The sequence below is a fragment of the Halichoerus grypus genome, chromosome 9, assembly GCF_964656455.1.
Source record: "Halichoerus grypus chromosome 9, mHalGry1.hap1.1, whole genome shotgun sequence".
Taxonomy (NCBI): domain Eukaryota; kingdom Metazoa; phylum Chordata; class Mammalia; order Carnivora; family Phocidae; genus Halichoerus; species Halichoerus grypus.
Window position 1 is genome coordinate 81927833 of NC_135720.1, and position 25053 is coordinate 81952885.

The following is a 25053-nucleotide window of genomic DNA, read 5'->3' on the forward strand; positions in this document are numbered from 1 at the left end:
ATGTGATTTATTCACAATTTTTGCAAAACAGTTAATATTTCTACTGTTCACTCCTGAGCTAAATGCAGGAGGAAAAAAACAGGTTTGCATGATTTACAAGATGATGTTTCAGCTAGCATCTATTATGGTGCTAGAGAGAGGTCTTGCTTTAAATTATAGCCGTCCACCCATTGCCTATTAAGTGGGAAAAAGCACTGCCAGTTCCTGAGTACAAAATTAGGAAACAAACACCAAGTAGAGATATAGAATGCAATAAAAAGTAGCATCGTTCTTCAAAAGGGCTTCACAAAATCTCGAGAAAAACACAACAGTCGTTTAACAAGTAATTCCTAATAAATGTTAATGCACTCCATTTCCAAAGCAACAAGCTAGTAAAGGGTAAATGACAACAATGAAGTAAGAAGCTATCAGCTTCTTTTCTTAGTTTCCCCCTTTCCCAAGGCACGGACCCCAACTCCCTCAACTACTTCTGTCAGCAGCAGCACAATACATGGTCCACGTAACAGCCTAATCCAGGGTTCTGGGCCAGGGCTACCTGATCTGTGAAACTCAAATTAGGATAAAACCACAGACACTAGGATTCTCACTAGCTTGGGGAGAGGAGAGGCTGCCCGCATCAGGCCACCGGGAAGCGGTGAAGGGGCTTACTGGCAGCTTGCGTCCTACGCCAAGCTCCACGCTACCCGAACTCCTCACCGATCGTGTCCACGCGGTGGGTGAGTAGCAGAGTCCGGGAGCCGCAGCGAGCAGCAGCGGCGGCTGCCTCGGTCCCGGCATGTCCTCCGCCAATGACTACCACGTCAAAGTTCGCAGCCACGGGCGCCGCGCTGTCGCCGAGGAACCGGGCCAACGGAAGGTGCTTTTTGCTGAGGGAAGCCGCGACACAGAGACCACAACCTCGGAGAGAAAACATAGCTGGAGAAAAGGCAGAGTCTGACCCTGAACCTGACACGAACTAGGCGCAAAAACAGGATAGGAAGGAAAGGCTTCAGGGCGCAGCCATCTTTGTTCTGATGTCACAGCGTAGCAGTTTACGTCCAGCGTCAGCGCTGATTGGGGCTTTGGCGCGACTTTACTGGAGAAGCGAGACCGGGTAATTGTGCAGGTGGCCCAGCTGGTGTGAACCTTGTTTTACGGTCCCTGGAGGCCTCTGATTACATATGGCTGTGAATTGATGGCTCCTGCTTGGACATTTTCTGTCCTTTTCGGCGATTGGCAGCCCTAATCTCCAGTTGGTCACCTACAGACAATGATTTTAATCACTTTGCCTTATAAGATTCTTTGAATTTTCTGGTAAACTATCACCTGGACTTCTGTTTGTTTATAAAGACTAGCCTCTGAATAGGAGGAGATTTGAAAGCAGTTAAAATATATTTGTGGATGAAAGATTCATGATGGCCAATTAGGGGAATCAAATGGTTGAAGATTAAATGTCCAGCCTTTGGAAATTGACTTTTTTTGGGGGGGGGGCATTTTTAAAGCCTTCCTTAGAGAGGAAACCTTTAACTGGTTAGTGAAACAACCCATGTGGTAGTTTTAGTCAAATGATTATTAAAATCTATCAAATAGAAATGGAAAACTTTGAGACTTAAAGAAGCTATAACTTCGTCAGCCCTCCTGATCCCCACCTCTGTAATTATTGTCAGCATTTTTTTGCTAATGTTTCCTAGGTTTTTTTTGTTTGTTTGTGTTTTTTTAAGGATTTTATTTATTTGTCAGAGAGAGAGAGAGAGCACAAGCAGGGGATGGCAGGCAGAGGGAGAAGCGGCTAAGGGAAAAGCAGGCTCCCTGTTGAGCAAGGAGCCTGATGCAGGACTGGATCCCAGGAGCCTGGGATCATGACCTGAGCCGAAGGCAAATGTTTAACGGACTGAGCCACCCAGGTATGCCGCCTCCTAGTTTTTTTATACAACTACTCATGCTACTATTATTTTGCACATATAACACTGATTATATTATTTTTCAGTTTGCTTTTTTTTTTTTTTTTTAAGATTTACTTATTTGAGAAAGAGAACATGCATGCATGGGGGGAGGGACGGGGGGAGAGGGAGAAAATCCTCAAGCCGACTTCCTGCTGAGTGTGGAGCTGGATCTCACAACCCTGAGATCATGACCTGAGCTGAAACCAAGAGTCCCATGCTCAAACGACTGAGCCACCCAGGCACCCCAGTTTGCTCCTTTTTTTAACAATGTATTTTTTACTCTATGCCATATGTATATGAATCTATTACATTTTAGCTGTAATTTATTTAATCAACTCCCAATTACTGGGCATTTGGATTGTTTCTAATTTTTTTATATTATCATCATCCTTGTACATATATCTCTTTTTAAATTTATGGGACTCTTTCTATAAATGAAGATACTGGGTAAAAGGATTCCTCAATGTTTATATTTTTGATAACGGCTAAATTAGCTTTCTGAAAGCTTTGTGTCAGGTTGCATTAACAGTGTAAGACTATTTCATTATACTGTAGCCCAGACTGGATCTTTAATTAAGTTTTAAGTATAAATGTCAAGAAGATGGACACTTTATATGTGAATGCTTTTTTCCCTTCACAGCCCTTTCTTGATACACTTTCTTTACCTGTCTTCCAAGACATCATCAAGCTATTCTGGTTTTCCTCCTATTTTTTCTGGCTACTCCTTCTCATTTTTCTGGTTCCTCCTCCTTGAGTGCTCAAGCCCAAGTGCACAACAAAACCAATTCCCAAATCCCATCTTTAGGCCTCTATCTCCTGGGACCACCCAATACTAACTCTGTAGCAGTCTGGGTCCAGTCAGAATATGGAATCACATAGTAGGACACCTGGGTGGCTCAGTTGGTTAAGCCTTTGCCTTCACCTCAGGTCATGATCCCAGAGTCCTAGGATCGAGTCCCACATAGGGCTCCCCACTCAGCGGGGAGTCTGCTTCTCCCTCTGACTTTCCCCCGTCTCATGCTTTCTCTCTCTCACTCTCTGTCTCAATTAAATAAATTAAACCTTAAAAAGAAAAAAAGAATCATATTCTAGATATTTAATATAAGAATAATTAACTATTGGGGCGCCTGGGTGGCTCAGTCGTTAAGCGTCTGCCTTCGGCTCAGGTCATGGTCCCAGGGTCCTGGGATCGAGCCCCACATCAGGCCCCCTGCAGAAGCCTGCTTCTCCCTCTCCCACTCCCCCTGCTTGTGTTCCCTCTCTCGCTGTGTCTCGCTCTGTCAAATAAATAAATAAAATCTTTAAAAAAAAAAAAAAAGAATTAACTATATTGGGGTACCTGGCTGACTCAGTTGGTAAGAGCATGCAACTCTTGATCTTGGGGTTGTGAGTTCAAGCCCCATGTTACTTAGGGTTGTGAGTTCAAGCCCCATGTTACTTAGAGGTTACTTAAACAAACAAATACTTCACTCTAAAAAAAAAAAAGAATAACTATAATAAAAGAAATAACATATAAAGAAACTATATATGGTACCCTAGGGCTGAGGGAGAGTATCCAAGTAAGAATAAATTCAAAAGGGGTTCAGATCTCAAGTGCAGAAGGTCTTCAGAGAGTATGGGCTACATAACAGAGGGGGCTTGCAAAGAGAACAGCGGCTCTCTGTGGACCTCCTCGGCCACAGGCAGGCTGCACACAAGGCTTGTAGAAGGATCAACTTCTTGGTGTGTGACCTTCTGGACCACAGGCCGGGCAGGAATTTGATTTCCCTGTCTAGTAAGTTGTAGATGGGTTATGGCTGGGCCAAGGTGGCAAGGTCCCAGAGGGATCACTTTCTGGGCCTACAGTTGGGGTAGGCCCTACTAGACGTTCTCACATCTACGAGTCTGACCTTTGCCATGCAATCCCCTTCCACTCCTTCCACTATGTTGGAAATTGCAGGAAACCTCTTCCTCCTACATAGTCCTTCTGCAACCACTATTGAGAAAGGTTAACATAGTGGGCACTTTGAAAGAACTGCTTAAAGGAATTCTGTTGTTTATCAGACAGCATATATTGAGGGGTGTATTAAGTCCTTGTCTGAGAAGCAGTAAGTTGATAACTGACACAACATCTCAAACTTCACAAGCTCCAGCCATACTTGCTGTTGTTTGAACAACTAGGCATAGTCTCCCCTTAGATCCTTTGTATAAACTTTTCCTTTGTATTTACTTTTCCCTGAAATTGGTTTGCTTGAGAACAAGCCTGACTACACAATAGTCCTCCTTCCATTTTACAAAAAAAAAAAAAATACAGATTTCTCACATCACATTTCAAACTAGGGCTCATTGCCCTGGGGTGTTAAAAAAAAAAAAACAAAAAACCTTTGTATCAAAGAGGATATATCAAAATATTGGTTTTAGGAAAACCTTTTTAAAAGAGTAATCAAGGCATTTTTGTCCATTGACAGATGAATGGCTATCAAAATATGCTATATACTTTAAGTAGAAATATCGAGTCTTTTTTTTTTTTTTAAAGATTTTATTTATTTGACAGAGAGAGACACAGCGAGAGAGGGAACACAAGCAGGGGGAGTGGGAGAGGGAGAAGCAGGCTTCTTGCGGAGCAGGGAGCCCGATGCGGGGCTCGATCCCAGGACCCTGGGATCATGACCTGAGCCGAAGGCAGACGCCCAACGACTGAGCCACCCAGGCGCCCCGAAATATCGAGTCTTAAAAAGGAAGGCTGACAGGGGCACCTGGGTGGCTCAGTTGGTTGGGCGGCTGACTCTTGATTTCAGCTCAGGTTATGATCTCAGGGTCTTGGGATCAATCCCCGAGACAGGCTTGGTGCTCCGTGAGGAGCCGGCTTGAGGATTCTCTCTCTCTCTCCCTCTGCCCAACCCCCCCCATGCTCGCTCATTCTCTCTCAAATAAATAAATAAATCTTAAAAAAAAAAAAAGAAAAGGAAGGCTGACATATGCTACAATATGGATAAACCTTGAGGACATTATCTTAAATGAAATAAGCAGTCACAAAAGGACAAATATATCATTCCACTTACATGAGGTACCTAGAGTAGTCAAATTCATAGAGAAAGTAGAAGGGTGGTTGCCAAGGGAGAGCGAGGGAATGGGGAGTTATTGTTTAATGGGTAGAGTTTCAGTTTTACAAGATGAAGAGCTGGGGAGATGGATGGTGGTGATGGTTGCACAACAATATTAATTATTTAATGTCACTGGACTGTACACCTAAAAATGGTTAGGATGGTTTTTAAAAAAAGTAATCAAGGCATCTAAACCCAGGCGTTTCCTGTCTAATATGTATTTCTGTAAAGGGATTGGCTTTAGAAATAGATATTTGAAAGCCTATATGGAGAACTCTGGAATCACAAGGGCCAAAACAGCATGAATTATTTAAAATATAAGTGCCATTTTTTGATGGGCTTTTGAGAACCAATGGATAAAACTCACAGATAAGAACTTCTACACAGGGACGCCTGGGTGGCTCAGTCAGTTAAGCAACTGCCTTTGGCTCAGGTCATGATTCCAAGGTCCCAGGATTGAGTCCCTGCATCGGGCTCCTCGCTCAGTGGGAGACTGCTTCTCCATCTCCCTCTGCTAGCTGCACCCCCTGCTTGTGCTCTCTTTCTGACAAATAAGTATATAATGTTTTTTAAATCTTAAAAAAAAAAAACTTCTACACAATTTAAGACTGTATGTGCTTTTACAAAGTCAAATAAAATGAAATCTTTATTCCAATTGCAGTCAGTCCTCATTTCCGCCTTGTAAAAGTTGGACATTTTCTATTTCTCGTTAATTAAAAAAGTACCCTTACTTAAACTTACACTTAAAAAATTTCTCTGTCAGGGCGCCTGGGTGGCTCAAGTCAGTTAAGCATGTGCCTTAGGCTCAGGTAATGGTCTCAGCCTGGGATTGAGCCCTGCATGGGGCTCCCTGCTCAGCAGGGAGTCCGCTTCTCTCTCTCTCTCCCTCTGCCCCTCCCCCTGCTCTCTCTCTCTCTCTCTCAAATAAATAAAGTCTTTTTTAAAAAATATTTTTATTTATTTGACAGAGAGAGACACAGCGAGAGAAGGAACACAAGCAGGGGGAGAGGGAGAGGGAGAAGCAGGCTTCCCACTGAGCAGGGAGCCCGATGCGGGGCTCTATCCCAGGACCCTGAGATCATGACCCCAGGGGAAGGCAGACGCTTAACGACTGAGCCACCCAAATAAAGTCTTAAAAAAATTTTTTTTTCTCTGTCAACTTCAATGTGGGAGAAGCTCCGTAGTTTCCCAAAATTCTTTTAGGCCGAATGCCCGCAAATCTGTTAAGCTTTCAAAGCTCCTTGAGAGTGTTCTCTGCTGCCCTCTGGTTGAATTCAGTGTGCTTCCCCGCCCGGCGACGTCACGTGCACCGGAGGGTGAGAAAGTTAGCATCTCTCGGGCACCGTGGGCGGCCCGCCCCTTGGCGGCCGGGTCGTGGCTCCCCGTGACTTCCCAGCGTTCCGCCTGGGCGCCTGCTCCCCGGCCGCGGTCCCTGCGTTCCCGCCAGATATTTAAGTTTCATTTCCCGCTGCCACCGCCGGCTCCTCCTCCCGTGGCCTTCCCCCAAGCCAAGTCTTTCTTCTTTCGGGGAATAGAGAGCGCCAGCCATGGATCCCCGGCGCAAAAATGCCACGCGGACAGCTTCGAAGGCCGGAGCCGCCGCCCCCAAGGTTCTGGCGCAAGGAGAGAAGGATCCCCGGGCGGAGCCCAGCGGACCTCCGGCCGCCCTTGGGGCCGCCGGGCCCAAAGCACAGAAGTGCGACCCAGTCAGAGCATCTGGATCCCGGCGGAAGAATAGTGCCCCGGGCTCCACGGAGAGACCACAGGCGCGCGCGCGGAGTGTCCGCGCCAAAAAGGCGACTCTGGGCGCTGAAGACGTGGTGGAGGGGCTGGCGGTTCCGGCGGAGAAGCTGGCGTCTCCTGCGGCTCCGGGGCCGCACCTTCTCAGGACTGGATCTCGCCGCGGGAGGGACGCGCGCGCAGCTCAGGAGCAGAGAGACTTGCCAGAGCCCACGGAGGTCTCCGGCCTCGGGCAGCTGCTGCCAGCGTCGAGTCTGAGGCAGAGGGGGGCGGCGCCTGGCGCCTGGAAGCCCCGAGCGGTGCTGGAAAAGTTGAGGCTGAGGCGCCAGGAAATCTCAGTGGCGGCGGAGATTGTGAACAGGGTTGTGGACCACCTGCTGCGGAGATTGCAGAGCTGTGAGTCCGAGTTCAAAGGTGTCTCCCTGCTGCGCACCGGAAGTTACTACGAGCACGTGAAGGTGAGCTGCCCCGCGCCTCTCCTCCCGCTGACTCCCTTGCCCCTGTCCCCAGCCTGCCCGATAGTCCCAACTCCCGCGGGTCGCGCGGTCCCTCACTTCCCTTCGGAAGTAACTCAGGCTCTTGTTCTCTTGGCCTGTGACATAGTTCCAACCAAAAAGAGGATCGGTTGTTCGTTTATCCATCTATACATCCAACGAACATACAGCTAACCAATATTGGTTGCCAACTACTGTCAAGACACTCCTGTTGGGGGGAATTCAAGTGTATCGATTCATTCATGCAAGCAGATTTGTATGGAGTTTCTGTAACAGTGCTATACTTGGTGTGCCCTAGTCAAGTTCTGACTTGGATAATTAAGTGCGAAAAATTCCACAAAATTAGTGTATCTAGGAACATTTTTCCTATGGGAAAAACTCTATAGGAAGAACATCTTCAGTCAGTACCCCCAGCCCCTGCGGACTTCCTCTTTCCCCAGTTTCTTATACAGATGTCTTGGGAACCTCACAGTGGGTGATTTTTTTAAAAAATTAAGAAAAAATCTCCTACAGACTCTAAAAAGTGTTCCTCCTAAATACACATACAGTGTGATTGTTTTAGGGTATGTATTCCACGGCTCCGTTTGTTTGTGTGTGGCTGAGTTATTAAAGTCTTCATTCCAATATGAATTGAAGATTTAGGAGCAGGTTCCTGACTGAAGATTCTTTCCTGACCAGTGGTGGCCTTTTTTGTTGTTGTTGTTGTTAACATTTTATTTATTCGGGGCGCCTGGGTGGCTCAGTCGTTAAGCGTCTGCCTTCAGCTCAGGTCATGATCCCAGGGTCCTGGGATCGAGCCCCGCATCGGGCTCCCTGCTCCGCGGGGAAGCCTGCTTCTCCCTCTCCCACTCCCCCTGCTTGTGTTCCCTCTCTCACTGTGTCTCTCTGTCAAATAAATAAAATATTAAAAAAAAAAAAAAGATTTTATTTATTCATGAGAGAGAGAGAGATCGAGCGCGCGCGCACAACCGGGGGTGGGGGGAGGGAAAGAGGCGGTGGGGGGAGAGGGAGAAGCCGACTTCCCGCTGAGCAGGGAGCCCGCCGGATCCCAGAGCCCTGAGAACATTATCTGAGCTGGACAGACGCTTAACCATCTGAGCTGCCCGGGCGCCCCCAGTGGCAGATTTCTTTAGTTGTGTTTTCACCTAATCTGTCAGTTTTTTTCAGGGCTGGGCTGAGCACCTCCAGTAGATCTGTAAAATTTTGGGTGTAGCATGAACAGAAATACAGGCTGATAGCATTTAGGTGATCGTAGTTTATTTTATGTTACATATTGGCTTTATTCAATTAACTGCTCTCCTTCAGAAGTAAATGATTGTTAAACTCTAGATTTAGGTTTTTAGAATTATAAACTCTTAAGATAGCAGGCCAAGTATTATGCATCTTTGTATTTCTAAGCCTTAACACATAGCAAGTATTCAAATGAATGAATGTGCTCAAGAAGAAAGGATGAGTGATTTCTCTCAAGACCTCTGCTTTCTCAGGGTAGCAGATTCAGATTTCATTCCCATGATAAGCATTTAACCTGGTAGCTTTCAGTGGAAATTAAACCTTTCATATATATATGTTTTTTAATGTTTTATTTATTTATTCATGAGAGTCAGAGAGAGAGAGAGAGAGAGAGAGAGAGGCAGAGGGAGAAGCAGGCTCCCTGCCTAGCAGGGAGCCTGATGCGGGACTCGATCCCAGGACCCTGGGATCATGACCTGAGCCGAAGGCAGATGCTTAACCATCTGAGCCACCCAGGCGCCCACCTTTCATATATTTTTCTTTTGGCTTGCCACCTGGATTGTAAACTCTATTGTCACAGAATGTTTTACATAAACTGTAGCCTAAACAGCCCCCCATTTCATTGGTGTGGACTCAGTGATATTTATTTATTGCCAAAAAGACAGTGTATGTATCAGTCTTTGAATCTTCAACTTTTTTAGCACTGAAGACTATATAATTCCATCTAAAGTATTTTGAAAGCCAAGTGAGCAAAATTTTCATTAGATTGTCTGGCTTAAGTATGATTCTTATTACATAAATATCATTCAGTGCAGTCATTTGGAAGGAACAATAAGATGTTTAAAGAAGTTTCCAGTCAGAACCAGTCTCCTTTTTTTTTTTTTTTTAAGTAAACTCCACATCCAAAGTGGAGCTTGAACTCAGGACCCTGAGATAAAGAGTGGGGGCATACTCTATTGACTGAGCCAGGCCAGGTGCCCGAGAACCAGTCTTCTTTTTATTTTTATTTTTTACTTTTAAAAAAGTTTAACTGGGGCGCCTGGGTGGCTCAGTCGTTAAGAGTCTGCCTTCGGCTCAGGTCATGATCTCAGGGTCCTGGGATTGAGCCCCGCATCGGGCTCCCTGATCAGCGGGGAGCCTGCTTCTCCCTCTCCCACTCCCCCTGCTTGTGTTTCCTCTCTCGCTGTGTCTCTCTGTCAAATAAATAAATAAAATCTTAAAAAAAAAAAAGTTTAACTTACATAAGTAGTCTCCACACCCAAAGTGGGGCTTGAATTACAACCCTGAGATGAAGAGTCATGTGCTCTTCTGACTGAGCCAGCCAGGTGCCCCTCTTTTTTAAAATCATACACTGATGGAAGAAATTGAATGAAATTTGTTTTGCTTAAAACATATATTGATTTTTAAAACTGATACATTTTTATTGTAGAGTTGATTCACTGCCTGGCTCCAGCAGTTAATCTTCTAGCAGGCTCCCACAGCTACCCACCCCCCACCACTTTTCTCACCCTTTCCCATATTCGCCCCTTTTCCATGTTGATGTCCCTGGAAAGTTAGGAAAAGCATATAGAAGAGCAATATTATTCCTGTTTATTTTATTCACTGTTATCATTTTGGTGTATTTTCTTCTGTTATGTATACACTTGGATTTCAAAATTAGATTCCAAACTCTTTGTAACTGATAAAAAGGATAGACACACCTCTCAATAATTTATTTACTTAGTTCCACATTGACACATTTTTATTCATGTATTTTATTGTAATATTGTCAAGTTCTAGGTGAAAATTTGGAAGATTTCTTATAGAAATTCTCTGTGTAATTGCCATTCCATAATGTTCTTTTTGTCTCTTTGCAATTTACCAGTCATATAGTTTGGGCTAAGTGGAAGGTTAAATAGAAATCGAGTAATTGTAGTGATTTTAGCCAGTAGTACATTAACCAGTAAAGAAAAGAAAGAAACTACAGCCACATGCAACAATGTGAATGAATCTTATGATCATAATGTTGAACAAAAAAAGAGGAGGTAAAGGAATACACAGAGCCCATGTAACAAGGCAGGAAAAAGAAACAAAATGCGTAAGATCAGAAAAGGAATAATAAAACCTATTTATGCAGATGACTTGATTGAATTTTTATACAAACTATTAGAAATACAGTTGGCCTTTGAACAACACAGGGACTAGGGGCACCAACCCTTCCCCATCCATGCAGTCAAAAATCTGCATATAACTTTTTTTTAATTTTTAAAAGATTTTATTTATTTATTTGTCAGAGAAAGAGAGAGCACAAGCAGGGGGAGCAGTAGACAGAACGAGAGGGAGAAGCAGGCTCCCTGCTGAGCAGGGTGCCCTACGTGGGGCTCGATCCCAGGACCCTGGGATCATGATCCCAGCCGAAGCCTTCATGGACTGAGCCATCCAGGCTTCCTGCATATAACTTTTGACTCCCCAAAACCTTAACTACTAAGAGCCTAGTGTTGACTGACTTTTTGATGAACAGTAACAGTAACACATACTTTGTCTGTTATATGTATTACATACTGTATTTTACAATAAAGTAATAAGAAAAAGAAAATGTTATTAAGAAAATCATAAGGAAGACACAATACATTTATAATACTGTACTGTAAAAAAAACAACCATGTATAAGTGGACCCACCCAATTCAAATCTGTGTTGTTCAACTGTTATCAGTGGATTTAGCAGGATTGCTGGATACAAAGTCAGTAAACAAAAACCAAAATACTTCAACATATTAAAAACAAAAAAGTGTAAATGAAATGTAAAAATGCCATTTACAATAGCATCAAGAACATCAAATATTTAGGAATAAATCTTGCTAAAGATGATAAAAATTTCAAAACATTGCTGAGTAAATTTGAAAATGGACTAAATAAATGGAAATCTATATCATGTTCAGTTTTCCTCAAGTTGATCTATATAGATTCAGTGCAATTCAGTCAAAATCCCATCAATTTTTTGTTTAAATTGACAAGCTAATTATAAGATTTACATGAAAATGTAAAGGGGGGTTGCCTCAGTGGCTCAGTCGGTTAAGCATCTGACTCTTGATCTCAGCTCAGGTCTTGATCTCAGGGTCTTGAGTCCAAGCCCCATGTTGGGCTCCATGCTGGGCATGAAGACTACTTTAAAAAAATGAAAAGAAAAGAAATGAAAATGAAATGAAATGAAAGGGGCACCTGGGTGGCTCAGTTGGTTAAGCGACTGCCTTCGGCTCAGGTCATGATCTCAGGGTCCTGGGATCGAGTCCCATGCATGCTTCTCCCTTTCCCACTCCCCCTGCTTGTGTTCCCTCTCTCGCTGTCTCTCCCTCTGTCAAATAAATAAATAAAATCTTTAAAAAAAAAAAAAAACGAAAATGAAATGAAATGAAATGCAAAGAACCTAGAATAAAAGGCAATTCTAAAGGAGAAAATGTTGGAGGACTTACCCTATCAAAGAGCAAGACTTACTATAAAGCTACACTAATTAAGCAGTTATTATTGGTGCAATGATAGACAAATAAGCCAATTGTGTAGGAAGTCCAGAGACAGACCTGCATATATAATTCAATTCAGTACAAAATATATGCAATAGTGTAATTCAGTGGGAGAAAGGATGGTTTTTTCAATATCGATACTGGATCAATTGGATATTTGTGACACCCACCTACCACACGTCATACACAAAAATTAATTCAAGATATAAAATAGACCTAAAGATGAAGGGTAAAACAACAAAGCTCCTAGAAGAAAGCATAGAAGAGTATCTTCATAACAATGGGATGTACAAATATTTCTTAAATAGGACACTAAGATTGCTAACCATAAAAATAGATAAATTGGACTTCATTAGAATTGAATTTCTTCTCACCATTGAGAGAATGAAAATGCAAGCCACAGCCTGGAAGAAGTTACTCTCAATATGTATATTTGACAAAGGACTAGTACAAATCAATAAGAAAAAGACAAACCAATTTAACATTGGGCAAAGACTTGAATAGATGCTTTAGTATATAATCCAAATAACAATAAACGTGTTCAACATCATTAATCATCAGGAAAATGTAAATTAAAATCATGATGAGATTCTACCACACATCTATCCACTAGAATGGCTAAAATTTTAAAAGGCTTGACAATTCCATCTTAGGAGAAGATGTGGAGCAACTGAAACACCCTTACTTGATGAAGAGAGGATAGGTTGGTATAACCTCTTTAGAAAATTGACAGTTTCTTCTAAAGTTAAAGATATGCTTATTTTGTGGTCCAGCAGTTCTACTCCTAGGTACATACACAATAGAAATGAGTGCTTATGTCCACCAAAAGGCATATATGAGAGTGCTCAGAACAGTTTTGACTGTTAACCCAAATACTCAATAACAAAATAAGTAAATGTATTCTGATATATTTCATCAATCCAGTAGAATACTGCATAAGATGAAAAAGAACAAACTACCAATACACATAACAATATGGATGAATCTCACAAACGTAATGTTAAACAAAAGAAGTCAGATGTAATAGAATACATTTTATATGATTCAGTTTATATGGTGTTTCCAAACAGGTGAGCCTAATCTATGGTGTAAGAAGTCAGAATAGTAGCTACTCTCAGTGGAGGGTTTCTGAGAGGGAATGGGAATGAGAACCTTCTGTGCTCTGGGGGTGAGAATAGGGCAGTGCCCACAAAGCTCACAGTTCCTATTGGGATTCAGCCACTTTTCTGGAATAAATCCTCCTTGGATTGTTGCAAGCTCTTGGTTAATATACAGATCTGAAAAAGTTGAATTGACTAATCTGGTCCATGTTCTTGTTGCTTATGTGGAAGAGTGAATTTTCAGAGGCTCTTACTTCATTCCCACTGACGTCACTCCCAAGTGTTCGACTCTCATAGTATACCCTAGTCAGCTCAGGCTGCCATAACAAAAACACTATAAACTGGGTGGCTTAAACAACACAAATTTATTTCCTCAGAGTTCTGGAGGCTGAAAGTCCAAGGTCATAGTGCCAGCATGGTTAGGTTTGGATGAAGACTCTCTTCCTTGCTTGTAGACAGCCACCTTTTCCTTGTATCCTCACTTTATTCCTCAGTGCATGTGGGCAGAGAGAAAGGGATCTCCCTTCTTCTCCTTCTCTTCCTCTTCCTCCACCTCCTTCTCCTCCCGCCAGTCCTATCAGATTAGCACCCTGCCCTCATGATCTCATTTAACCGTCTAAAAGCCCTGTCTCCAAATACAGTCACTTTTGGGGTTAGGGCTTCAATATATGAATTTTGGGAGGACACAATTCAATATACAGCACAGTACATCTCAATTTGGACTAGCCACATTTCATACGGTCAGTAGACATATATAGCTACTAGCTACCCTGTTGAACAGTACAGTCCAATAGCTGTACTTGAAGCATGCTCCTGACTAATGAAAGATTTGTGCTATTTTTAATATTTATTTATTTATTTTTAAAGATTTTATTTATTTGACAGAGAGAGAAAGAGAGCACAAGGAGGGGAAGTGGCAGGCAGAGACAGAGGGAGAAGCAGGCTCCCCAGAGAGCAGGGGGAGCCCGATGTGGGACTCGATCCCAGGATCCCGGTATCATGACCTGAGCTGAAGGCAGTTGCTTAACCTACTGAGCCACCCAGGTGCCCTGTGCTATTTTTAATATAAGAAAAATAATCATTTTTGATTGCTGATTCATATATTATTATTGTGAGGATGAAAATGATTCTTTGAAGCTCCTAAAATGCTGTGGTTCAAAGACACTAATGTAGTTCATGACTTGGCACTCACAGTTACTTGGGTGACCAGCAGCTCTAACAAGATGGCCTTTGCTCAACTAGCCAGCCATGACTACACACATTGTTTTAGACCATTGTGACAGGAGGGTGGCTGCAGTATCTTGTGACATAAAAGATAGCACCTTATTGGTTTTTAATTTTATTAATTTTTTTTTTTTAAGATTTTATCCATTTATTTGACAGAGAAACACAGAGAGGGAACACAAGCAGGGGGAGTGGGAGAGGAAGAAGCAGGCTTCCCGCAGAGCAGGGAGCCCGATATGGGGCTCGATCCCAGGACCCTGGGACTATGACCTGAGCCGAAGGCAGACGCTTAATGACTGAGCCACCCAGGCGCCCTAATTTTATTAAGTTTTAAATTCAGAAAAAAGCTGGTGCGGATTTTAAAAGCTTGCATGATATTTAAAATTGTTCTAAATTATAAAAATAATGCATACTCTTGGTTAAAAAAAAGAGTGTGGAACCTACAAACCAAAACAATAATACTCTCTTAGTTCCACTAATCCCACTTCCAGAGGATATAAATCTTAGGAATCTTGCTTTTCTTTTTTAAGATTTTATTTATTTGTTTGACAGAGAGACACAGCAAGAGAGGGAACACAAGCAGGGGGAGTGGGAGACAGGGGAATGGGAGACAGGGGAGTGGGAGACAGGGGAGCGGGGGGGGAGTGGGAGAGGGGCAGTGGAAGAGGGGTGTGGGAGAGGGGGAAGCAGGCTTCCAGCGGAGCAAGGAGCCCAATGCGGGCCTCAATCCCAGGACCCTGGGATCATGACCTGAGCCAAAGGCAGACACTTAACGACTGAGCCACCCAGGCGCCCCAGGAATCTTGCTTTTCAAAGTAGGGTGTTAAGTGGACATTTCAAGAAAAAAATTTCAGTTGCTTGGAAAATACTCACAAACCGACATTTCAGTGCTATTTTTACTATTTCTTAGATTTCTGCTCCTAATGAATTTGATATAATGTTCAAACTGGAGGTCCCCAGAATTCAGCCAGAAGAATATTGCAACAGTGGTGCTTATTACTTTGTGAAGTTCAAAAGAAATCCCAAAGGAAATCCTCTGAGTCAGTTTTTAGAAGACGAAATATTATCAGCTTCTAAGATGCTGTTCAAGTTTAGGAAGATCATTAAGGAAGAAATTAAAAACATTCAAGGTAAGATTTTTGACTTTTGATTCTTAAAGTTCTAATCATCCCCATTAATTGCCAATGTACACTCCTCTCCTGATCTTTTTCTTTCCACATCAGACAGGTAAAGTGCTGAGGTCCTAACAGGGTTGAGGGAGGCGTATGTCACACAACAACGTGAATACCCGATCCTCACACTTATGAACTACAAAAGGATCCTCTTCTGATCTTTCTTGACCTCTCTGCAGCAGACTGTTGATCACTACGTCCTAGAAACAACTCTTCGCTCCTGATTTTAGTTTACTAGAATTTCTTGGCATTCTTCCTAAATGTTGAATAGTTCTATTTTGGTCTCCATTGATTATTCACTGGACAGCTGCCTTATGCCACTGGGTACATGTGGTTGCATAAAATCACTGGGATCGCCTCTGGAAGCTTGTAAACACAAATTGCACTGCGTGCTCTGAAGGGAATGAACTGGGAGAAGTAGTAGCAATTGGGGTGGAGTAAGACCCCAAGGCGGAAAAGAGCTTGGCAAGCTCAAGGAACAAAAAGAGGCCTATGTGGACAAGGGGAAGAGTGACATGAAATGAAGTTGAAGAGGTGGCCAAGGGCCAGACTGTGCAAGGACTTGTAGATCCTGGAAATGAATTCAGATTGATTTCATGTTCATTCAGGTTTTAATTAAGGAATAATGATTGGCTTTGTATTTTTAGAAGTTTACTCTGGCTTCTCTGGAGAATATATTCTAAAAAGACAAATAAGGAGGGCGCCTGGGTGGCTCAGTTGGTTAAGCGACTGCCTTCGGCTCAGGTTATGGTCCTGGAGTCCCGGGATCGAGTCCCGCATCGGGCTCCCTGCTCGGCGGGGAGTCTGCTTCTCCCTCTGACCCTCCTCCCTCTCATGCTCTCTGTCTCTCATTCTCTCTCTCTCAAATAAATAAAAAAAAAATCTTTAAAAAAAAAAAAAGACAAATAAGGAAAAGGAAAGAAAAAGGAAAATATTGAAGTAATTCAGGTGAAAGATAGTGGTGGCTTACATGGAGGTGGGGATGGAGAGAAGCAGACATATCCAAGCTTGTAGCAGTGCTTACTTCTGGATTAACTGTAGGGGTGGAGAGAAAGGACTGAATTAAAGAAGGCCTCCAGTCTGCTGACTGAGCACCTCTGTGGATTGATTGTACCATTTTCTAAGATGGGAAAGACTGAAGAGGAATGTATTTTGAGGTATGAATTAGAGGAGTTTGGCTTTGGATATTTTAAGTTAGAGATTCCTGTGATACACTGAAGTGAGTATGTCAAGTCTGTTATTGGATATGGGTTTGAAGTTCAGAGGATATGTTTGGGCTGTATGTAAACATATAAATGGCATTGACAATGGATGAGACCACGTAGGCAGAGAGGGTTGATTCATTTATTCATGAATCAATATCCATCGATCATCTAATGTGCCAGATGTTCTAGGTGTTTGGGATACAGTAATGAATAAAGAGATGAAGACCTTCACCCTTCTGTACCTTATAGTTATATAAGGGCAGACATACAATTAATAACAAATGGAAACCATAATTATCTTATATACTAGAAAGTAGTAAGTTTTATGATGAAAAAGTATAGCAAAGTGAGAGGGATCAAGAGTGTTGGGGATAGGATGGGGGAGGGGGAGTTGTAGTGTTAAGTAGAGTGGTAAGAAGAGGATCCCATTAGGGGTCGGGAAGAAGAGAAGGAGCATAAGGAGACTAAGTGTTTTTCAGAATGAGCGGTCAGTGTATAGAGTGCTACTGATGTCCAGAAACTATTGGATTTGGTCTACAGTTTTGTGGGGTTTTTTGGTAACTTTGACTTAGCAGTTCCAGTGGGGTCCTGAGCACACAAGAGACAAAGGGCAGGGAAGCAGTAAAGACAGCATGTGTTGTAGGCATATCTTCACAAAGTCTCAGCTGTAAAGGACACAGAAAGATGGGTCAGTGTGGGGAAGAGGCAGGGTGGGGTCAAGAGAGAGGTATATTTTAGAATGAGAAATACTGGAACCCTTTGTATACAGATAGGAATGATCCAGTAGGGAGGGGGCAGCCACTGATGACGAGAGAGGGAACAATTGAAGAAACAAGCTGCTTAAGAAGGTGAGAAGGAAGGAATCCAGACACCATGTGCAGGGGTGGCCTTGGAAAGGTAGATGGACACTTTTTTTTTTTTTTTTCCTAAAGATTTTATTTATTCGACAGAGAGAGACACAGTGAGAGAGGGAACACAAGCAGGGGGAGTGGGAGAGGGAGAAGCAGGCTTCCCACCGAGCAGGGAGCCCGATATGGGGCTCAATCCCAGGACCCCGGGATCATGACCGGAGCCGAAGGCAGACGCCTAACGACTGAGCCACCCAGGCGCCCCTAGATGGACACTTCTTACTAGGAATGGGAGGGTAGAAGTATATCATGGGTAAGAAGTGGGTTTTGCCAATTTAGTAATAAGAAAATGAGGGCGTTCTCTAGGATTTTCTCCTTTGTCCCCTATCTTCTCTCTCACTGTGGTCCCTTCCAGAAGTCTTATCTGGGAGTGGTCTTTAGCTACTGCTTGTACACCTCCCAATACCAAAGCCAGTATCTCTCCTCTATACTCCTTTCCCAAATTTCTGGCCACCACAGCCACCTATCCTATGGCCATCTTCACTTGGGTATCTTCCACACACCTAGAGCTCAGTATGTCTAAAGTGAAGTGCATCTCAGCCCAATCTTTCTTCCTTCTGATTATTCCATATTGAAGAATCAAATCAACATCAACCATTTCCCAGGTCAAAATCCTGGGATGGCATTTCAGACTTTTACCTTCTTTCTTACCTTACAGATTCAGTCCATCTACCAGTTTTGTTGATTTGGACCTCTTTAATTGTTCTCATTTCTGCTACTTGTGTCTTTAAAAAAAAATAAAAACTGTACAGTTGTTCCTTGAACAACAGGGTAGTTAGGGGCACCAACCTCCCCACATAGTTGAAAATCTGTGTATAACTTAACAAAACTTAACCATTAAGAGCCTCCTGTTGACTGGAAGCCCCACGGATAACAAACAGTTGATTAACACAAATTTTGTATGTTCTATGTATTATATACTATATTCTTACAATAAAGTAAACTAGAGAAAAAAATGTTAAAATCATAAGGAATGACTACATCAAAATAAAAAGTTTCTGCACAGCAAAGGAAACAATCAACAGAACTAAAAGACAATCTACTGAATGGGAGAAGAGATTTGCAAATGACATATCCAATAAAGGTTAGTATCCAAGATCTATAAAGAACTTATTAAACTCAACACCAAAAAAGACAAATAATCCAATTAAAAAATGGGCAGAAGACATGAACAATATTTCTCCAAAGAAGACATGCAGATGGCCAAGAGATACATGAAAAGATGTTTATCATGACAACGTCAGAGAAATGCAAATCAAAACTACAGTAAGAGATCCCCTCACACCTGTCAAAATGGCTGAAATCAAAAACACAAGAAACAACAAGTGTTGGCAAGGATGTGGAGAAAAAGGAACTCTTGTGCACTGTTGGTGGGAATACAAACTGGTATGGCCACTCTGGAAAACAATATGGAGGTTCCTCAAAAAGTTAGAAATAGAACTACCCTATAATTCAGCAATCGCACTACTGGGTATTTACCCAAAGAATACAAGAACACTAATTCAAAGGGATGCATGCACCCCTATGTTTATAGAGGTATTATATACAGTAGCCAAGATATGGAAGCAGCCCAAGTGTCTATTGATTGATGAATGGGTAAAGATGTGGTGCGTGTGTGTGTGTGTGTGTGTATATATATATATATATATATAATGTATATTATTATAAGTATATATATATTTATTTATATATACAATGGGATATTATTTAGCCATAAAAAAGAATGAAATCTTGCCATTTGCAATCACATGGATTGAGCTAGAGAGTATAATGCTAAGGGAAATAAGTCCGTCAGAGAAAGACAAATATCATATGATCACACTCATGTGTGGAATTTAAAGAACAAAATAAGGAGCAAAGGGACAAAAAGAAACAGACTCTTAGCTACAGAGAACAAACTGATGGTTACAGAAGAGAGGTGGGGGGAGGGATGGATTAAACAGGTGATGGGGATTAAGGAATGCACTTGTCATGATGAGCACAGGGTGTTGTATGGAAGTGTTGAATAACTATATTGTACACCTGAAACTAATATTACACTGCATGTTAACTAACTGGAATTTAAAAACTTAGAAAATCATAAGGAAGAGAAAATATGTTTACAGGACTGTACTATATTTACCAGAAAAATCTGCATTTAAGTGGACCTGCACATTTCAAACCCATCTTGTTCCAGGGTCAGCTGTATTTAAGGTGTACAACATGCTGTTCTGATATACATATACGTAGTGAAGTGATTACCACAGTCAAGCAAATTAACATACCTTCTCTCATAGTTGCCTTTTGTGTGTGTGGTGAGAGTACCAAAAATCTACTCTCTGAGCTCACTTCCAGTGTTCAGTGTAGTAGTGTTAATGACAGTCATCATGCTATACATTAGATTTCTATACTTACTCATCCTACATAACTGTAACTCTGTGCCCTTTGACTAACATCCCCCCATTTCCCTCACCTCCCCACCCCCGGTAACTACCATCCTATCCTCTGCTCCTATGTATTCTGCTTTTTTAGATTCCACATAAAAGTGAGGTCATGCAGTATTTGCCTTTCTGCATCTAGCTTATTTCACTTAGTATAATGTCCTCCAGATCCATCCATGTTGTCACAGATGGCAGGATATTCTGAGTTAAGGCTGAATGGTATTCCATTGTGTATGGTTACCATAGTTTCTGTATCCGTTCATCCATGCATTGACACATAGGTTGTTGCATGTCTTGGCTGTTGTGAATAATGCCGCAGGGAACATGGATTGCTCCCTGTCTTCATGCCCCCGCCTCTGTGGTGCCACACGCACACACCCTCTGGGTTAGACCGTTGCTGTGGTCTTCTCGATTGCCTGTCTCCTCCCTGCCACTCATCTGCTCTTTTCCCCAGGCTTCCCTCCATACATTTAAGTGAAAATTTAATCACAATACTCCCAAAGCTCAAAGTCTTCAGGGGCTCCTCATCATTTATACCAGACAGAATTTTGACAATGCTTCCCTATGGTAGGTATTGATAAATATTGGTTAAATGGGGAAAAACACTCTGCTTTTGGGGTCAGTTTCTACTTTAGAACTCACTTCACCTTACACTTAGCACTTTAGAGATCTCCAATGACGGATATATTATTTTCGCAGAAAATTGGATTGATAAATGCTGTCTTCCCCTTTTATGCGTTTAAACAGATACAGATGTCATTATGCAGAGGAAGAAGAGGGGGAGCCCTGCTGTAACACTTCTTATTAGAAAACCTAAAGAAATATCTGTGGATATAATCCTGGCTTTGGAGTCAAAAAGCAGCTGGCCTGCTAGCACCCAGGAAGGACTGCCCGTCAGTCAGTGGCTTGGGACAAAAGTTAAAACCAATTTAAGACGACAGCCATTTTACCTGGTACCCAAGCATGCAAAGGAAGGAAATGGTTTTCAAGGTATCTTGAATGGGAAGGTTAACTTAAAGACATAAAAGAATGGTCTGCCCTTTTTTTTTCTTTTTTCTTTTTAAAGTAAGCTCTATGGGGGCACCTGGGTGGCTCAGTCAGTTGAGTGTCTGCCTTCAGCTCGGGTCATGATCCCAGGGTCCTGGGATTAAGCCCCACATTGGGCTCCCCGCTCAGTGGAAAGTCTGCTTGTCCTTCTGCCCTTCCCCCTGCTCGTGCTCTTTCTCTCTTTCTCTCTCAAATAACTAATAAAATCTTAAAAAAAATAAAAAGTAAGCTCTATGCCCAACATGGGGCTTGAACTCACTACCCCAAGATCAAGAGTCACAGGCTCTAACCACTGAGCCAGCCAGGCACCCCAAGGGTTGTTAATATTATATACTAAAACAGTAACTAGTGCTATTGGCTTATCAAGAGCCATGAGGCTAAATAGACTATAAGATGGGAGTTTGGTGAGGAATGGAATTGAAAAAGGCATAGTTGTAGTAGTAATATCAAATACTCAGATTTCAAATGTCTTCTAACCCACATTTGAATGTTATTTTTTGCTTGTTTGTTTTCAATAGAGAAGGGCAGTACTGGCCTTGGAGTCAGACTACCCTGGATCTGAATCCTGAGGCTTCTTCTTCTACTAGATGTGTGATCTTGGGCTAGTTAATCAAGCCTCTCTAAACCTGTTTGCTCATCTCTATACTGGTTTAATCAAGCTACTTGAAAGTTTCTGGGGGTGGGGGCACGCCTGGGTGGCTCAGTTGGTTAAGTGGCTGACTCCTGGTTTCAGCTCAGGTCATGATCTCAGGGTTCTGGGATCCAGCTCCGAGCTCAGTGGGGAGTCTGCTTGAGGAGTCTCTCTCTCCCTCTTCCTCTGTCCCTCCCCCGCGCTCTCGCTTTCTTTCTCTCTCAAATGAATAAATAAAAAAAAAAAAAAAGAAAAGAAAAGAAAAAAAGTTTCTGGGAAGATAAAAATGAGACAGTGTGTGTAAAATCTCTAGTTTAGTACAGGCAGTTATAATTAATGTTATCATCAGAGCCTAGATTCTCGTTCCCAGCCATACTCCTTTCTTTCTTCTTCCCCTTCCTCTGTGCCCCATGCAGCTAGCAGACCTTTGCAGCTTCAGCTGCAGTTGGTCTTCTCACCTGCGTACTCTGCCTGACCGCTGAGGACAGGTTTTCAAGTGGTGCTCTTGGGTAACATTCACGTTCTGAGTTAGTCTACAGATACAACAGCTAAAATCAGTTTAGCTGATTATTTTATTTTTCTCTCATAAATTAAGGACTTTTGGTACCTACTACAGCTCGATTCCAGGGATATTGGAGGACACCATGAAACGTAGGAACCAAGTTACAAATTAGTATTGCTGAACAAATCCTGGAATTAGTCAATCATGCTTAGTTTGATGGCTTGTGTTTTGTAGACACATCATAACTTTTTATGTTGCACATATATAGGAGCCATTTTCTGTTAAGAGAGAATTACAAATATCATTATTCATAATTTTAGAAAAGGAACATAGCTTTCTGCAAAGGGGTTGCCACCACTGAATAATTTCTAGAATGGCTATCCCAAGAAACCCTCACTGTATGTAATGCAGAAATCTTAACAGGACCCATACCACCAGCTTGTTAGTCTACCACTGACTGCCCTGGGCAAGACTGGGAGATAAATCAGATTAGGGATGAGAGAGTCCTTCAGAGGCCCTGTGGCCATACAGAGGCCAGTGTGATTGGGTAGTTCTTCACGTCCTTGCATTAAGATGAAAGTGGAGGCTGGTGATGGGTGCTCAGTCTATATTTGCTCTCTGTTACCTTTGGCTGTTCTCCTATCGTTCTAGGTTATCTGTATTCAGGCAAGCCCCACCCCCCCGCCATCTCTGTATCCAAATGACTGAACAGAGGGGCATATTAGCAGTGAAAGTACTTATACTACATTGCAGGCATGTATAACACCTATTTTAGTTTTTCTCTTTCCAAACATTTTACTATAAATTTTCTGGTCTTACAAGCTATATTTTTAAAAATAGAAATCATTTGATTAATTAAAAATTTTAAAAATATTTCTGCGTATTTCAAAATAATACCAGCATCATTATCAAGAGTATAATTTAAAAAAAAACAGTTTAAGATTTATCTGTAGTTCTTTTGTTCTGAAGATAAAAAGACAGTCAAAATATCAAGCTTAAATCCACTTTAAAAAATTTCTCCAGGTGGTTAAGCTACCCAACTCAAAATAGTTATGTTTGTTTGTTTCATTATGGTTTTTCTTAAATAAAATTTTATTTATTTATTTGAGAGAGAGAGAGAGCAAGATCAGGGGAGCAGAGGGAGAGGGAGAAGCAGGCTTCCCGCTGAACAGGGAGTCTGATGCGGAGCTTGATCCCAGGACCCTGGGATCATGACCTGAGCCGAAGGCAGACGCTTAACCCACTGAGCCACCCAGGCGCCCCTCATTATGGTTTTAAATTTTAGATGTTGGATTTTCAATTTTGATTTAATTTTGTCTCATAAATTTATAAGGCATTCACATGGTTCCAATGTCCAAGCTACAGACAAAGGTATTCTTAGAGAAGCACAGCTGTCATTCATGCTCACTCTTCATTCTTCTCTCCTTCCCTGGTTGGAAACGCTCTTGTTTTTGATTTACCTTTCGTATAAGTAAATACATATATGCGTATATTTTAAGATAAAAAGTACACCTTCCTTTTATCACTTAGTAAGATATCTTGAATATAAAGCTGTGGCTCTGAATGGAGGTAGCACCCATTCCTTTTTTCAGTCTGTCTTCACAGCCAGTCGAGGAGTAAATCCATACGTAATTTTGCTAGACATTGCCAGAATCGCCTCCACAGGGATCACACAATTTGCATTCCCACACCAATGTACGAGAGGACCGATTGCACCCTCAGTCTTAGCAACAACCCTCGTTAAACTTTGAAATTTTTGCCAATAATACAAAAAGTGAGAAATGATAATACAGTTTTTTAAAATAAACTTTTAACTTTAAAATAGTTATAGATTTGCAGAAAAATTGAAAAGATCGTATGGAGTTCCCATATACCCCGTACTTATTTCCTTACTATTAACACGTTACATTAATATGCTACGTTGTCACAATTAATGAACAAATACTGATAATAGTATTATTAACTAAAGTCCATACTTTACTCGGATTTCCTTAGTTTTTACCTAATGTCCCTTTTCCCATCCCAGGATCCCATCCAGGACGCCACATTACATTTAGTCATTGCATCTCCTCAGGCTCCTCTTCACTGTAACGGTTTCTCAGTGTGTCCTTATTTTTGATGCCCTTGATGGTTTGGAGGAGTACCAGTCAGGTCTTTTGTAGAATGTCCCTCATGTGATATGTGTCTGATGTTCTTCTTATAATTAAAGTGGAGTTCTGGGTTTTGGGGCAGAGGACCACAGTGGTAATGCCATTCTCATCATATCCTATCAAGGGTACATGCCATGAGCATGACTCAGCACTGCTGTCGTTGACCTTGGTCATCTGGCTGAGGTAGCATTTGTCAGGTTTCTCCACTGTTAATCCTTCTACCCTTTTTCAGACTGTTGTATTTGGAAGGAAGTCACTGTGCACAGTTCACACTTAAGGATTGGGGAGTTATGCTCCATCTTTTTAGAGCAGAATATTTACATAAATTATTTGGAATTCTTCTGCATGGGAGATTGTCTCTTCTCCCCCATTTATTTATTTACTCAATCAGTCATATCAGTAAGGACTCATGGATATTTGTTTTTTATGTTGAGCTGTAACCCAGTACTGCTTTATATTCTTGCTTAAGTTGTTCTACCCCTTTTTTTTTTAAGATTTTATTTATTTACTTGAGAGAGAGAGAGGGAGAAGCAGACTCCCCGCTAAGCAGAGAGCCTGATGTGGAGCTCCATCCCAGGACCCCAAGGTCATGACCTGAGCTGAAGGCAGCCACTTAACCACCAGAGCCACCCAGACGCCCCTAAATTGTTCTAGCTTTTGCCTTTGAGAGTTCTTTCAGTTGGCTCCTGTATCCCTTGACATACACCCCATTGTTGGGGGTGGAGGT

General features: G+C 42.1%; 2 protein-coding genes and 1 non-coding gene across 7 annotated transcripts in view; 1 reads left to right on the forward strand and 2 right to left on the reverse strand.

Moving 5' to 3' along the window:
- MTO1 (mitochondrial tRNA translation optimization 1) overlaps nucleotides 1-1037 on the reverse strand; it is a 31331-nt gene extending 30294 nt beyond the window's left edge. Inside the window, exon 1 of one of the 3 annotated variants that reach the window (XM_078055091.1) lies at nucleotides 697-1037. In XM_078055091.1, the coding sequence (XP_077911217.1) occupies nucleotides 697-913 (217 nt within the window). In that variant the 5' untranslated portion in view covers nucleotides 914-1037. Of the gene's footprint in view, nucleotides 1-648 lie in introns of all 3 variants that reach the window. The other 2 variants (XM_078055089.1, XM_078055090.1) reach the window with 2 other exon arrangements.
- A 5059-nt stretch (nucleotides 1038-6096) lies between these two features.
- CGAS (cyclic GMP-AMP synthase) overlaps nucleotides 6097-25053 on the forward strand; it is a 29192-nt gene continuing 10235 nt past the window's right edge. For 2 of the 3 annotated variants that reach the window (XM_036101103.2, XM_078055097.1), the window contains exons 1-3: nucleotides 6097-7203; nucleotides 15202-15421; nucleotides 20744-20986. In XM_036101103.2, the coding sequence (XP_035956996.1) occupies nucleotides 6553-7203; nucleotides 15202-15421; nucleotides 20744-20986 (1114 nt within the window). In that variant the 5' untranslated portion in view covers nucleotides 6097-6552. The remainder of the gene's footprint in view (nucleotides 7204-15201; nucleotides 15422-20743; nucleotides 20987-25053) is intronic. The other variant, XM_036101109.2, reaches the window with a different exon arrangement.
- On the reverse strand, nucleotides 15509-15611 carry LOC118541656 (small nucleolar RNA U13). Its single transcript, XR_004920211.1, has one exon. It is a non-coding gene; the product is annotated as a small nucleolar RNA U13 (small nucleolar RNA).